General features: G+C 47.8%; 1 protein-coding gene across 3 annotated transcripts in view; it reads left to right on the forward strand.

The window, feature by feature from the left end:
• LOC118657440 (zinc finger protein 256-like) overlaps positions 1-15,538 on the forward strand; it is a 29,258-nt gene that overhangs the window by 6,677 nt on the left and 7,043 nt on the right. The window contains exons 3-4 of one of the 3 annotated variants that reach the window (XM_036311468.1): positions 4,748-4,950; positions 13,433-13,559. In XM_036311468.1, the coding sequence (XP_036167361.1) occupies positions 4,748-4,950; positions 13,433-13,559 (330 nt within the window). Of the gene's footprint in view, positions 1-4,747; positions 4,951-11,716; positions 11,866-13,432; positions 13,560-15,538 lie in introns of those variants that run through there. The other 2 variants (XM_036311467.1, XM_036311466.1) reach the window with 2 other exon arrangements.

The following is a 15,538-nucleotide window of genomic DNA, read 5'->3' on the forward strand; positions in this document are numbered from 1 at the left end:
GGATGTGCCTGCAACCCAGGTACATGCCCTTGACCGGAATCGAACCCGGGACCTTTCAGTCCGCAGGCCAATGCTCTATCCACTGAGCCAAACCGGTTTTGGCTCTTTTTCTTTATATGCATATATATAATTTTTTTAATCCTAACTCGAGGATATTTTTTTCATTGATTTTTTTCTCTTTCCTTGTTTTTCTTTCTCTTTTTTTTTGTTCTCCCCCCCCCCCAACTGCCCCCCATTGATTTTTAGAGGGAGTAGAAGAGAGAGGGAAAGGCAGAGAGAGAAACATCGGTGTGGGAGAAAGTCACATTCATTGGTTGCCTCCCGCCCACGCCCCAACTGGTGGTCTGAGGTCGAGCCTGCAACTGAGGTATGTGCCCTTGACTGGAATTGAACCCGGACCCTTTGGTTTGCAGGCTGACATTCTATCCACAGAGCCAAACCAGCTAGGGCTCTTTAAAAAAAAAAAAAAAATGTGTATTTATTTATTTTAGAGCGAGAGGAAGGGAGATGGAGAGAGATACAGACATCAATGAGAGAGAAACATCATTCAGTTGCTTCCTACATGCCCCCTACTGGGGATGAGCCTGCAAGCCAGGCATATGCCCTGACCAGGAATGGAACTGAAGACATTCTGGTGCATTCTGGGTTAACCAACTGAGCCATCCTGTCATCCCAGCCAGGCCAGCCATTATTTTTTTTTAAGTATATTTTTATTTATTTCAGAGAGGAAGGGAGAGATAGAAACATCAATCATGAGAAAGAATCATTGATTGGCTGCCTCCTGCACGCCCCCCATTGGGGATCTGCCGGGGTCCAACCCCAGCGGGTCCAGGGGTCCCCAAAGGTGTGGATGGAGTCGGCGAAGAAGGAAGGACACGGAGACAGTGTTCAGTTGATCAGCAGCCTAGCCAGGATCTCCAGCCAGGATCTCCAGCCAAGTTTTGGTCTGGATCTCCAGAGAGGTTCTGGTTCGGATCTCCAGCCAGGTTCTGTCCAGGTTCTCCAGCCAGGTTCAGTCACTAGGTTCTAGTCAGATTCTCTTGCCAGTTTCTGTAGTCAGGTTCAGTCCAGGATCTTTTGCCATGTTCTCTCGCTACGTTCTGTCTCTAGGTTCTGAGGCCAGTTTCTGTCCAGGAACTTTTGCCATGTTCTCTCCCTCGAAGTTCTTCTGTCTCTAGAGAACGTTCTGTGTAGGTTCTGTGCCTAGGTTCCGTCTCTCTCTTGGTTCCGTATTCTAAGTTCTGTCTCTTACTGTCTTATTACATCTGTATTTATACCAGTTGATTCAATCCTATCAATCTCTATTACAAAGGTTAGGGCGTTTCTTATCTCCATTCCAGGGAGTAAAGATTATGTAGCTTAAGCATGATTGCTCGTAGTTAAAGTGATTAATTACCCACCTGGCACTAGTTAAGAGGCTTTATTCCCTCCCTAACTTCAGGGGAAAATCCCTACCTGGGGAAACAATCTTTCTCAGAGAGGAGACCTTGGTTAAAACACATAGTGCCAAGAAGGTGAGCAAACATATTAAGAACAGTATGCCATATATGCCAGGTCCCTTGAAACAGCAAGCATGGACCGGCTCCCGGCAGGGATCAAGCCCACAACCGGGGCCTTGTGCCCTTGACCAGAGTCGAACCCAGGATCCTTCAGTCCATAGGCCAACGCTCTATCCACTGAGCCAAACCAGCTAGGGCCAGCCATTCTTCCTTTCAAGGAGTTTTCTGACCCTTTATCCTCATATCTCGTGGCACTCCCATATTGCAAATATTAATTCCCTTGATGGAATCAGTCTTTGTTCTCCTCTGACTGAATTATTTGAAATGACCTGATGCTAGATCACAAGTTTTTCTCCTGCTTCATTAAGTTTCCTTTGAAGTTCTCTGTTGCATTTTTCAGTTTACTCTTTGTATTCTTCAGGTACCCCCCCAGAAATTTTTTTGACTCATTTAAGAAAAAGTTTCTGACTCTGAACTTGATGTGTTTGTTCATGTGGTTTTCCCGATTTCCCTGAGTCATCTCTTTGCATTATCTTGGAGCTGGCTGAGCTTCTATAAAGCAATTAGTTTGAATTCTTTGTCCAGCAGTTTGTTGAGTTCACTTGCTGGAAATTTATTTTCCTTTGCTCCTTTGGTGATGACATCTTTCCTTGGTTTTTGTGTGTTTCTTATAGCCTTTTTGTTGATGTCTTCACTTTTTAAAAAACTGTATGCTTTTATTGCTTTCAGAGAGGGAGGAAGATGGAGAGAGAGAGAGATACTGCAATGATGAGCCACAGCTGGTTTAGCTCAGTGGATAGCGTTGGCCTGCGGCCTGAAGGGTCCCAGGTTCGATTCCAGTCAAGGGCACATGCCCAGTTATGGGCTCGATCCCCAGTAGGGGACTTGCAGAAGGGAGCCCATCAATGATTCTCTCTCATCATTGATGTTTCTATTTCTCCCTCTCTCTCACTTCCTCTCTAAAATCAATAAAAATATGTTTTTAAAAAAAGAAAGAAAGAAACCGCAATGATGTAAGAGAATCATTGATTGGCTGCCTCCTGCACACTCCCTACTGGGGATCATGCCCCCAACCAGTCATGTGTCCTTGACCAGAATTAAACCCAAGACCCTTCAGTCCACAGGCCGATGCTCTGTCCACTGAACAAAACTGGCCAGGGGGTATGTCTCCATTTTTTTCTTTTTTGTAATATATTTTATTGATTTCTTTTTACTGACAGGAAGGGAGAAGGCTAGAGAGTTAGAAACATCCATGAGAGATAAACATCGACCAGCTGCCTCCTGCACACCCCCTACTGGGTATGTGCCCGGAACCAAGGTACATGCCCTTGACCGAAATCGAACCTGGGACCCTTGAGTCCACAGGCCGAGGCTCTATCCACTGAGCCAAACCAATCAGGGCATGTCTCCACTTTTGATGGATCAGTCAATACAGGCTCAGTTTTCTGTGGAAAGGTCTTCATCTTGAACTCTTGTGAGGTCATCGGCTCACCAGGTGTTGGCATTTCTTCTGGAGAGGAACCAGCCATAAGTCACAGTGCGGCTGTGTCCGCTGAGGCCGGAGATGGCAAATATTATAGGGATTCTCAATAGCCAAGGCTGCAAGGTGAACTCACAGGTGTCTGGTCATGTTGAACCTGGGTAAGGTGTGTGCCATCAGGACTGGGTTCCCGTCATACCAGGAACATGAGAGAAAAACATCCATCAGCTGCCTCCTGCACACTCCCCACTGGGGATGTGCCCACAACCAAGGTACATGCCCTTGACCGGAATCGAACCTGGGACCCTTCAGTCCGCAGGCTGAAGCTCTATCCACTGAGCTAAACCGGTCAGAGCCCAGGAACATTTTATATGTACCCCGAATTTTGTTGTCCTTGCCGGTACCAAACCCCATTTCTACTTTTCCTTTGTCACTGTTGCTACGTTCCTGGCTGGTTACTTCTACTACATTGTTACTCAGACCCCTGCCCATGGAGAAGCTCCACCTCTCGGGACTTCATATCTCACACATTTCTCTCCTGTATTCCTGTTTTGCTCTGCAATATTGCTCCACACGTGCCACGAGACAAGCAAGCAACCTGATGTGGACCTTGAAACACTATTGCTCTGTGGCAATGGTCTTTCCTGGGTGTAGGAAAAGCCAGTGTGCTTCTACACAGCCTCGTGTCACCAGACGTAGAGGTTTTACAGGAACGTTCCAGCAGAGGAACACGTTTGACAATAAGCCTCCCTTGTTTGTGTTACACCTCTGATGATCTGCCTCTGGTGAGGACGCCACCATTCTTTTACCTTAAAGCTATAGTCAGCCCTAACCAGTTTGGCTCAGTGGATAGATCGTCAGCCTGCGGACTGAAGGGTCCCAGGTTCGATTCCGGTCAAGGGCATGTACCTTGGTTGCAGACACATCCCCAGTGGGGGGGTGGGGGGGTGCAGGAGACAGCTGATGGATGTTTCTCTGTCATTGATGTTTCTTTTTTTTTCTTTTTTTTTTAAAAATATATATTTTATTTATTTTTTACAGAGAGGAAGGGAGAGAGATGGAGAGTTAGAAACATCGATGAGAGAGAAACATCGATCAGCTGCCTCCCGCACATCTCCCACTGGCGATGTGCCCGCAACCCAGGTACATGCCCTTGACCGGACTCGAACCTGGGACCCTTGAGTCCGCAAGCCGACGCTCTATCCACTGAGCCAAACCGGTTTCGGCCCTACCTCTCTTTTGAAAAAAATCAGTAAAACATCGATGAGAGAGAAACATCGATCAGCCGCCTCCTGCACATCTCCTACTGGGGATGTGCCCGCAATCAAAGTCAAGGGGCCCTTGACCGGAATTGAACCTGGGACCTTTCAGTCCGCAGGCCGATGCTCTATCCACTGAGCCAAACCGGTTTCGGCTGTCATCGATGTTTCTAACTCTCTATCCCTTTCCCTTCCTCTCTGTAAAAAATCAATAAAATTTATATTTTTTTAAAAAAAGCTATAGTCATACTGTAGCCACATTCACAAACAGGTTTTGGTTCCCTTCATTGGAAAGCATCATCACATAGACTCATTCCTAGATATGACAGATACACACTTAGGATAGCATCGTCTTTTTTTTTTTTTTTTAATTTCAATTCTTTATTGTTTAAAGTATTACATATGTCTCCTTTTCTCCCCCTTTGACCTCTCCCCGGCCGCTCCCACACCCCTGCATGGCGCTATTCTTATAGTCAGCCTGTACTTCACCAGCGTTTATTTGTGTTCAGGTGGCTGCTGTGGCCCAGAGGATGCAGACGCTCCCTGTGAACAGAGGGTTTCTGTAGGAGTGTCACCATCCAGCCCCTCCAAGACGGCTCTGTCTTCCCTGAAGACCCACTTCTGTGAGAGCTGTGGTCCCGTCTTGAGCGACATATTCCAGTTGGCCGAGCACCAAGGAACACCACACAGCCAGCAGGTGGTCAGGTGTGGGGTAGGTAGGAAACAATTTTATTTGGGTGCAAACTTCCAAAATCACCAGAAGCATCACCTGGCAAAGAAGCCCTTCAGAAGTTGTGTGGACAGGGCCCGCCTTGTGAAGAGCAATAAATTCCATGTTTCAGAGAAGCCCTCTCTCTGCGATGAAGTTGGGAAGGGCTTCCTGGCCACCTCAGAACGTCTCCAGCAGCAGACGACTCCCACCAGACAGGAGCCCAACAAAATCGCCCCGTGCTGGGCAACTGCACAAAACAGAAAAAGTCACTTTACCTGGGGAGACTGTAAGAAACCATTCAGCCCTAGAAAGAAACATGCTCAGGTCCCGGATGTCCACCCTGAAAGACAGTGTGTTGTGCGCCGTGAACGTGGGAACACATTCAGAGATCAGTCCTCATTAGTTGTTCAGCAAAAAGTTCCCATAAGTGGAAAGCGTTGTGTGTGTGGCCAATGTGGCCAGTCCTTTAGGCGAACCTCAACCCTCAGTCAGCATCAAAGATTTCATTGTGGGCCAAGGCAGTACAAGTGCGGCAATTGTGGGAAGTCCTTTCACCCAAAATCTGTGCTCATATATCCCTGGAGAAGTCACACTGGGGAAAACTGTGACTTGTGCCGTGAATGTGCACCATCTTTTAGCCCGAGATGCATCCTCATTCGACAACGGATCATTCACTCTGGAGAAAGGCGTTACGAGTGCACGCAGTGTGGGGAGTCCTTTAGAAGAAAATTTTACCTCATTCTGCATTGGAGAGTTCACACTGGAGAAAGGCCCCATGAATGCCGTGAGTGTGGGAAATCTTTCACCAGGAGATCAGTCCTTACTCTACACCGGAGAGTGCATACGGGAGAAAGGCCTTTTCAGTGCAGCAAATGTAGGAGAACCTTTCCCGGTAGTTCCATACTCATTCTACACCAGAGAGTACACACAGGAAAAAGGCCTTATGAGTGCAGTGAATGTTGGAAATCCTTTAGCCAGCAATCTTACCTCAGTCGGCACCAGGTAATTCACAGTGGAAGACAGTCTTATGAATGTAGTGAATGTGGGAAAGCTTTTTCATCTGTTTTCATCCTCAATCATCATCAGAGAGTCCACAGAAAAGAAAGACCTCATCAGTGCCGTGAGTGTGGGAAATCTTTTATGCTCAGTCTACACCTTCATATACACCAAATAGTTCACACGGGAGTAAAGCCACACCAGTGCAGCGAGTGTGGGAAATCTTTTTCAGCTGGTTCTAAGCTTAGTAACCACCAGAGAGTGCACAGCGGAGAAAGGCCTTATGAGTGCAGCGAATGTGGGAAGTCTTTTATCCAAAGGCATCACCTCATTACACACCAGAGAGTTCACACAGGAGAAAGGCCACACCAGTGCAAGGACTGTGGGGAGTTTTTTGCTTCTGGTTTTAACCTCCGAAATCATCAGAGAATTCATACCGGAGAAAGGCCTTATGAGTGCAGTGAATGTGGCAAATCCTTCATCCAAAAATGTTACTTTCTTACCCATCTGAGAATTCACACAGGAGAAAGGCCTTATGAGTGCAGTGTATGTGGGTCATCTTTTACCACTAATTACGCCCTCCATAAACATCAGAGAGTTCACACAAGCAAAAGACCTTATGCGTGTACTGAATGTGGGAAATCCTTTAGGACAAATTCTTACCTCATTGAACACTGGAGAGTTCACACTGGAGAAAAGCCTTATCAGTGTAGAGAATGTGAGAAATCCTTTTCAACTAGAAGAGGCCTACGTTATCATCAGAGTGTTCACACCGGATTAAAGCCTTTTGAGTGTAGTGAATGCGGGAAATCTTTTCCCTGTAGCTCAGCACTCATTCGACATCAAAGAACTCACACAGGAGAAAGGCCTTATGTGTGCGTTGAATGTGGGAAATCCTTTATCCGAAGGCATCGTCTTGTTGAACACCAGCGCATTCACACAAAAGCCTGAGGATTGTAGAGAATATGGGCGATCTTCTCCCCCCTACCCCCCCACCCCCGGGAAATCTTTTAAGAATACTTTCTAGTCCAATTAACAGTGGATAGTTCACACGGTAGAAAGGTGCTTCATTCCAAAAATATGCTAAATCCTTTAGCCGTAAATCTTCCCTTTCTTAGCACCTGAGACTTAATGTTGGTGAAAGGTCTCATGAGTGTACTGAACGTATGAGATGTTTTAGCTGTATCTATGGTGTTTGTTTTTATCTGAGAGTTCACGTAGGTTGAAGGCTGTATGGTGCAGCAAATGTGAAAAATCGTTTACCCATAGCTTGCCAGTCTTTCCGTCCCTGTCAGTTCACTCAGTTGAATGGTCTTAGGGCTGCATGGAATGTGTGGAAATCCTTTTCCGAAAGAATTTACCTTATTGTACAGTATAGAGTGTACTAGAGCAGCGGTTCTCAACCTATGGGTCGCAACCCCCTTGGCAGTCGAACGACCCTTTCACAGGGGTCGCCTAAGACCATCCTGCATATCAGATATTTACATTACGATTCATAACAGTAGCAACATTACAGTTATGAAGTAGCAATGAAAATAATTTTATGGTTGGGTCACAACATGAGGAACTGTATTTAACCGGCCAGAAGGTTGTCCTAACCGGTTTGTCTCAGTGGATAGAGCGTCGGCCTGCGGACTCAAGGGTCCCAGTTTCAATTCCAGTCAAGGACATGCACCTTGGTTGCGGGCACATACCCAGTAGGGGGTGTGCAGGAGACAGCTGATTGATGTTTCTCTCTCATCAATGTTTCTAACTCTCTATCCCTCTCTCTTCCTCTCTGTAAAAAATCAATAAAATATATTTAAAAAATAAAAATAAATAAAGGGCCAGAAAGTTGAGAACCACTGCACTAGAGAAATATTTCAGACCCGCAAGGGAATGAGAAATTTTCTTCCTTCTAGACTCTGGAAGAATCCAGGAGAAACCATCTGTCTGTATTCAATCTCCTGTGTCTCATTATCAAAGTTGGGAGATAACCTTTAAGTTGTAGTTACGTGGGAAGCATGTAAAGGGTGTCCCAAAATTCACGCAAGAAGTAATTTTGATAGAAAACACAGGTTTATAATTAAAAATTATAAATCTTTTATTGATTCATAGAGTATACAGTATAGGGTTATGTATGGAATAGCACATCAGGTCAGTGGCCTCCATGGCTTTGCTGGCACATACGCAAAGCCTTGCTCTTCATTGGTCTTCATTGTCCCTGCTCCTGGGCCATCATTGGTACTGGTGATGCTTATAAAATTGAAGGGATTGACATCAAAGGGCAACAGATATTAGAATCTGATTAAATACACCAAGTAAAATTAGGCTTTTATTTTTTTGTTGTTGTTGTTATTAATCCTCACGCAAAATTCAAATCTTGCGTGAATTTTGGGACACCCTTTATATCTGTTGCAGTTTCTAACCTGACGTTTTCTGTTTTCAAAGCCACATCGCCCTCCCACATACCTGGTCTCCACAGGTTGTGTCAGTTACCATCCTCACGTGCTCCAGGAAGCTAACTGCTCTTCTCCCATTTATTGGAGGAAATTAGGCGTAACCTCAACTCTTTGGAGTTCCCATTGGGCTCAGAGACGATGGCATGAGTCTGGCTAGAGGGCTGCGTTCTCCCATGAATCTTTTCAACTTCCGCTTCGCCAGCCTGAACCGTCCCCTGCACACTGCTTTGGTTTCTACAGTACTGTCTAAGTCCCTGCTCTGAAAGTCCTCTTTCATTTTGGATGTTCCATTTACTGTGTGGGATGTTTTATAAACATAATTTGAATCCACAAGTGTGAAGGGTGAACTTTTTTTAAAAAATATATTTTATTGATTTTTTACAGAGAGGAAGGGAGAGAGAGAGAGTCAGAAACATCGATGATCAGCTGCCTCCTGCACACCCCCCACTGGGGATGTGCCCACAACCAAGGCACATGCTCTTGACTGGAATCGAACCTGGGACCCTTCAGTCCACAGGCCGATGCTCTATCCACTGAGCAAACTGGTTAGGGTTGAACTTTTAAAAAATATATATTTTTATTGATTTCAGAGAGGAAGGGAGAAAGAGAGAAAGGTAAAAACAACAATAATGAGAATCATGGATGGGCTGCCTCCTGCATGCCCCCTACTGGGGATCAAGCCCACAACCCAGGCATGTGTCCTTGACCGGAATCAAGGCTGGAAACTTGTCTGCAGGCCAGTACTCTAGGCATTTTAGCCAAACCAGTTAGGGCAAAGGGTGAACTTTTATATAGGGATATCCAACTTTGTGTTCTTCACGGGCATAGTATAATGGCAACATACAGCTTACTGGTTTTGCCAAGTTTCCATTCCTGCCAACAACCTTCTAGGGAAGATGGCGGCGCTTTCTGGTGCTCATTTGAAGCCTGGATGCTATGAGTTTCAGGAGATTCAGAAATCACTCTGAGCTCGCCCCAGCTGGTTTGGCTCAGTGGATCGAGGGTCGGCCTGTGGTCTGAAGTGTCTCAGGTTTGATTCCAGTCAGGGCCATTTAGAAAAAAAAGAGGAACCACCCTGAGGATGGGGTCAGATGTGACATTCTCAAGTGCTTCTTGGAGAAGCATGAATTTTTGCCTTGTTCCCAGGAGATAATCTCAGGGGATGTTGAGGGGAATCTGTTTCTTAGGTCCCCCCCAAAAAAGTTTTCCCGTTGTTCTCCCCTAACCACTATGGTCTTATGGGTTAGGGGAGACAACAACGGCTACGGAAACGACACTGGACTAGTAGGGACTAGAGGGGACTTAGCCAAAGAGATGCACTGTGCTTCTTCCAATGTAAATCCACAAATGTTTCTGTCACAGTGGCTGTGCAGGACCAGAGTGTACACAAACGTCAGATTCTCCAGGCATGTTTGTCTTGTGTAGCTGAAGTTTCTTTTTTCTTTTCTTTTTTTTTTGTTTTAATACATTTTTTTTTTTAAATATATATTTTATTGATTTTTTACAGAAAGGAAGGGAGAGGGATAGAGAGTTAGAAACATCGATCAGCCGCCTCCTGCACACCCTCCACTGGGGATGTGCCCGCAACCAAGGTACATGCCCTTGGCCGGAATCGAACCTGGGACCTTTCAATCCGCAGGCCGACGCTCTATCCACTGAGCCAAACCGGTTAGGGCAATACATTTTTTTAATATACATTTTTATTGATTTCAGAGAGGAAGGGAGAGGGAGAAATAGAAACATCAATGATGAGAGAGAATCACTGATCAGCTGCCTCCTGCATGCACCCCACTGGGGGGGGGATCGAGCCCGCAACCCGGGCACCTGCCCCTGGCCAGAATCAAACCTGGGACCCTTCAGTCCACAGACTGACGCTCTATCCACTGAGCCACATCGGCTAGGGCTGTAGCTGAAGTTTTTTTTCAGAGAAAATAAAAGTTTTGTGTATTCCTGTAGGGATGATGACCTCGAGGCCATTGTTGCACAGATAGGGAAATAAAGATAAAGGAAAGTATTGCAGGGATATGGCTCTCATCACCCAGCCTACATTCTTTTTTTCTTATTTTTTAATCTTTATTGTTGAAAGTCTACAAGTGACCCACTCCAGAACAAAAGATTCACATAAGATGAGAGTGAAGGAATGGCAAAAAGTCTTCCGTGCAAATTCAAACAAACAAACAAACAAAAAAGCTGTGGTAGCAATACTCATAACAGCCTGCATTTTTTTTTAATTGATTTTAGAGAGGAAGGGAGAGGGAAAGTGAGATAGAAACATCAATGATGAGAGAGGATCATTGATCGGCTGCTTCCTGTGGATCGAACCCACAATCCAGGGATGTGCCCTTGACTGTAATCGAACCAGGGACCCTTCACTCTGCTGGCCGACACTCTATCCACTGAGCCAAGCCGGCTAGGGCTAGATTTTTTTAATGTCTCTTTTAACAACAACAACAAGTTGTTATTGATTTTAGAGAGAGAGGAAGGGAGAGGGGGACAGAAATACTCAGCTGCCTCCTGCATGCACCCCAGCAGGGAATGGAGCCTGAAACCTGGGCACATACCCTGACCTGGAATCGAAACAGATCTTTCAGTGCACAGGCCAATGCTCTATCCACTGAGCCAAACTGGTCAGGGCTAAAAGTATAATTTCTATGTAATAAACTGCACATATTTAAAGTGTAGTATTTGATAGGTTTTGACACACATTTAAAACTGAAAACACCATTCAATTATAGTAATGACCTAACCTGTGACTGTATTTTTGCCTCAGGACCTCATTTTTTAAAAAATATATTTTATTGATTTTTTACAGAGAGGAAGGGACAGAGATAGTTAGAAACATCGATGAGAGAGAAACACCTATCCGCTGCCTCCTGCACACTCCCTACTAGGGATGTGCCCAAAACCAAGATACATGCCCTTCACGGGAATCAAACCTGGGACCCTTCAGTCTGCAGGCTGACCCTCTGTCCACTGAGCCAAACCGGTTAGGGCTACATATTGTTTACAGTAGCAAAATTACAGTTATGAAGTAGCAACGAGAATAATTTTATGGGGGGGGGGGTGTCACCACAACTTGAGGAACTGTATTAAAGGGTGGCGGCATTAGGAAGGTTGAGAACCACTGCCTTAGGAGAACACCAGGTCTCTAGAGTGCTAGGAACTACATTACCCAGAAGGCCACGCGAACCGATCCATTGGCAACCTCATAGCGCCTTTCCGTGCTTGCGTCATGGGGGTGGGACTTCTGGTCGCCTCTGGCCCTGCCAGTTGCTGGCCTCGCGAGCGCGCGCGCGCACGCGATTGGAGGAACCGGGAGAGGCGATGCGGTGGGCGTGGCTAGAACGTCCGCGAGAGAAGTGGGTGTGAGGCTCCCCAAGGCGCCTGGGTCGCTCGCGTGGACCGGGCGCTGGGCCGCCTGCACCCGCAGCTCCCCGCTTAGAGCCCGATGGCGGCCGCACCCAGGCGCCCGGCTGAGGTGAGCGTGTCCCCAGGGCCGCCCCGCCTCCCCCTCCCAACCCCGCAGCCCGGGGGGCGGCGCCCGTCCCTCCTGGCCCCGGGTCCCGGAGGGAGGCCGAGGACCGGGAGGCGGGTCGGGGCTCCTGGGGCGCCAGCAGGTCCGCGCCCGGTGGAAAAGGGGTGTTGGCGCCTGATGGGGAAGGGAAGGTGGGGCGGCTCCTGGCTGCGGGACCCTCGGGGCGGGGGTCGCGGCTGACGGTGTTGAGCGTGTGAGTCACCGGGCGCCGTGAGCACGGACACGGGTGAGGGGGTAGGTGCCTGTGACGCGAGGCTGGGGAATAGAGTGCTAGGAACTACATTACCCAGAAGGCCACGCGAACCGAGCCATTGGCAGCCTGCTAGCGCCTTTCCTGCTGTGCGTCCTGGGGGTGGGACAGGGATGGTGGGCCGAGGATAGAGTGCTAGGAACTACATTACCCAGAAGGCCACCCGAACCCGTCCATTGGCATCCTGATAGGGCCTTTCCTGGCGTGCGTCCTGGGGGTGAGAGTTCGGTCTCCTTTGGACTCGCCAGTTGCTGGCCTCGCGAGCGCGCGCGCGCGCGATTGGAGCGAACGGGAGAGACGACGCGGTGGGCGTGGCTGGAACGTCCCGCCAAGGGGAGTGGGTGTGAGGCTCCCCCCAGGGGCGCTGGCGTGGTGGGACAGGGAGGCAGCGGGTGCAGAACGGGGTGCCCGCGGGGAGGCGCTGTGAGCCGGTGGCGCCGAGGCCCTGGTGCGGGGACCCGGTGCAGCAGCGCCCCCTCTGGTTGCGTCCACAGGGAGCTGCTTTGCAGGCGGGAGGGGGGCCCTAGGCCTGGCCCGCAGCTCGGGGGGCATCTGCGTGTCCCCGCTGCCCTGGCTGAGGGCTAAGCACAGTCACTGTGGCTCAGGGGCTGGGCTCTGACCTATGAACCAGGAGGTGAAGGTTCGATCCCCCTCAGGGCCCGGGCCGGGTTGCAGGCTCCAACCCCAGTCGGGCAGGTGCAGGAGGCGGGCGAGCAATGGTTCTCTCTCACCGTGGATGTTTCCATAGGACTCCCTCTCCCTTCCTCTCAGAAATCAATAAAACATATATATGCATATATGTATATTTTTAGAAATATATTTTATTGATTTTTAAAAATATGTTTTATTGACTTTTTTACAGAGAGGAAGGGAGAGGGATAGAGAGTTAGAAACATCGATGAGAGGGAAACATCGACCAGCTGCCTCCTGCACACGCCCTACTGGGGATGTGCCGGCAACCAAGGTACATGCCCTCGGTCGGAATCGAACCCGGGACCTTCCAGTCTGCAGGCCGAAGCTCTATCCAGAGCCAGACGGGTCAGGGCCAGTAAAATATATTTTAAAAATAAAAGTTAAAAGATAAACACAGTCACTATGGAACCCTAATAAGTGAGCAGACATCAGGGTCCCCAGGGCCTGGTGTCTCCTGGGAGGGAGGCTGCCCTGGAGGAGGAGGAGCCTGGGAAGGTGTGTGAGGGGTGGACTGTGAGGGTCTCAGAAAGACCAAGTGGATGGTGACCTCTGTCCCCATCTCGACAGGACCCCGTGACCTTTGACGACGTGGCCGTGTACTTCTCCCGGGAGGAGTGGGGGCTCCTGGACGAGGCTCAGAGACGCCTGTACCACGAGGTGATGCTGGAGAACTTGGCCCTTGCATCCTCTGTGGGTAAGACACTCACCGTCTCACCGGGGACGTGGACTAGGCTCTGCCCTGCCTCCCCTCCTTCCCCAGAGGCTGCTCTGTGGGCCCCACATGCTCCCTGTGGACCCCATCCCTGCCCTCTTCTCCCTGCTGCAGCCCCAATACCTGCTGCACTGAACTCTTCTCGTAGGGACGGGATGCCGTGAGCCTAATGCCGTCCACCATGCTTGCCCCCTCCCTGGCCAGGGCCGTGTGTCCAGATCCATAGTTCTCCTCCCCCTCCTCCCTCTTCCCTCTTCACCTCCCTTCTTCTTCCTCCTTCCTTCCTTTTCCCTTCTTTTTTTTTCTCTTTTTGCTTTTTAACCAGCATTTGTTGAGCCCCGAGTCTGTGCCAAATATTTCCACATACATTATTTCATTAAGTCTCCCTACATCATCCCTACTTACAGTTGTGGAAACTGTGGCTCCAAGAGGTGAACTGGTTTGCTTTACTAGTCAGGGTAGTTAATGCTGGCTGTTATGACAAAGAGCCCTCATTTCTCTATGGCTTAGCACCTATATTTATTTCTTGCTGCTGTTACAGTTTGAGGAGACCCAGGAGGCTTGTCCGGGTGAGTGTCCTTTAAATGATGACTGTGGATTGAGCTCCCTGCCTTTGTATGACCCTAACCCCTTGGATTATTTTGTTTCCATTAGTGTGCACACAGGGACAGAGAGTGTGAACAGTCACTAGGGATGCTGTGGGGGTAAGACCTGGAGTGCCCAGTGGTCCATGGTCCTTCTTTTGATCCCTTCCTTTAGCCAACACTTCCTAGGACCTGCCTGTTGGAGGAATTGCAGCCATGGTCATGGTCACTATTTTCCTGGACCTTGGGCTATTTTTCAAGACCTTTTTCCACAGTTCCTAACGTTATTTTGAAATAAACAAAAAAACAAATAAAGAGAGATTTCCTTTTTTCTTCTGTTTTCCAGTATTGCTGATCTGTAAAATGTTATTTATTTATTTATTCTATTTTTTTAAGGCTTTTAATTGATTTTATTGATTTTTTTTACAGAGAGGAAGGGAGAGGGATAGAGAGTTAGAAACATCAATGAGAGCAACATTGATCAGCTGCCTCCTGCACACTCCCTATTGGGTATGTGCCTGCAACCAAAGTACATGCCCTTGACTGGAATCGAACCTGGGACCCTTGAGTCCGCAGGCTGACGCTTTATCCCAGGGGTGGGCAACCCCTGGCACGCGTGCCAAACATGGCACACCAGTAACTTTTTACTGGCACGTGAAACCCTCTCTTATAATCTTCCATTTACAATTTTTTGCTTAATATCGACTTTTTTATTTTTCAGATAAATTCAGTATAGGTGCATCTTAGATAAATAAGTAATTTTACATAACAAGTTATCTTAAAGACCATAGACATGGATTGACGAGAGAGGGGAAGAGCAATTTCTAGGCCTCTGCCTTAACTCTCCCTGCCTCCCTAGATCCGACCAGTGTTTTGGTTTCATCCACATACGCGTGTGAATCTTTGTTCTCAGTGATGAATTTTGTTAAGTCTCGTAACAGGAGTAGCCTGACGGATGAAAGTAGTAGCTCGTGCATATCTCTGAAGGTCACGGTATGAACCTGATGTAAAATCTCTGTCATCAGTGACGCAGCAGCAAAAGTCCCACTGATAATATCAAACGGAGCCATAAAGTTTTCTGTCGGACTGTCAGTGTACATGTACACATTAAAAAATAAATGTATTTTTCATCATCATAGGCTGTGTTTTTGTCGCTTGAATGAATTTTATTATTTCTTCAAGGTTCTTCACATGCGTACACCTTAAGAGATATCAAGTCAGCGTCACATGTTCTCAAAAAATTAGGGTTGGCACCCAGAAGAGTTTTGAGTCAGAGATTTTGCTGGTTTTGGCACCCACTCACAAAAAGTTTGCCCACCCCTGCTCTTTCCACTGAGCCAAACCGGTTAGGGCTTTTAATTGATTTTTCGAGAAAGA

Source organism: Myotis myotis, unplaced genomic scaffold, assembly GCF_014108235.1.
Source record: "Myotis myotis isolate mMyoMyo1 unplaced genomic scaffold, mMyoMyo1.p scaffold_m19_p_55, whole genome shotgun sequence".
NCBI lineage: Eukaryota > Metazoa > Chordata > Mammalia > Chiroptera > Vespertilionidae > Myotis > Myotis myotis.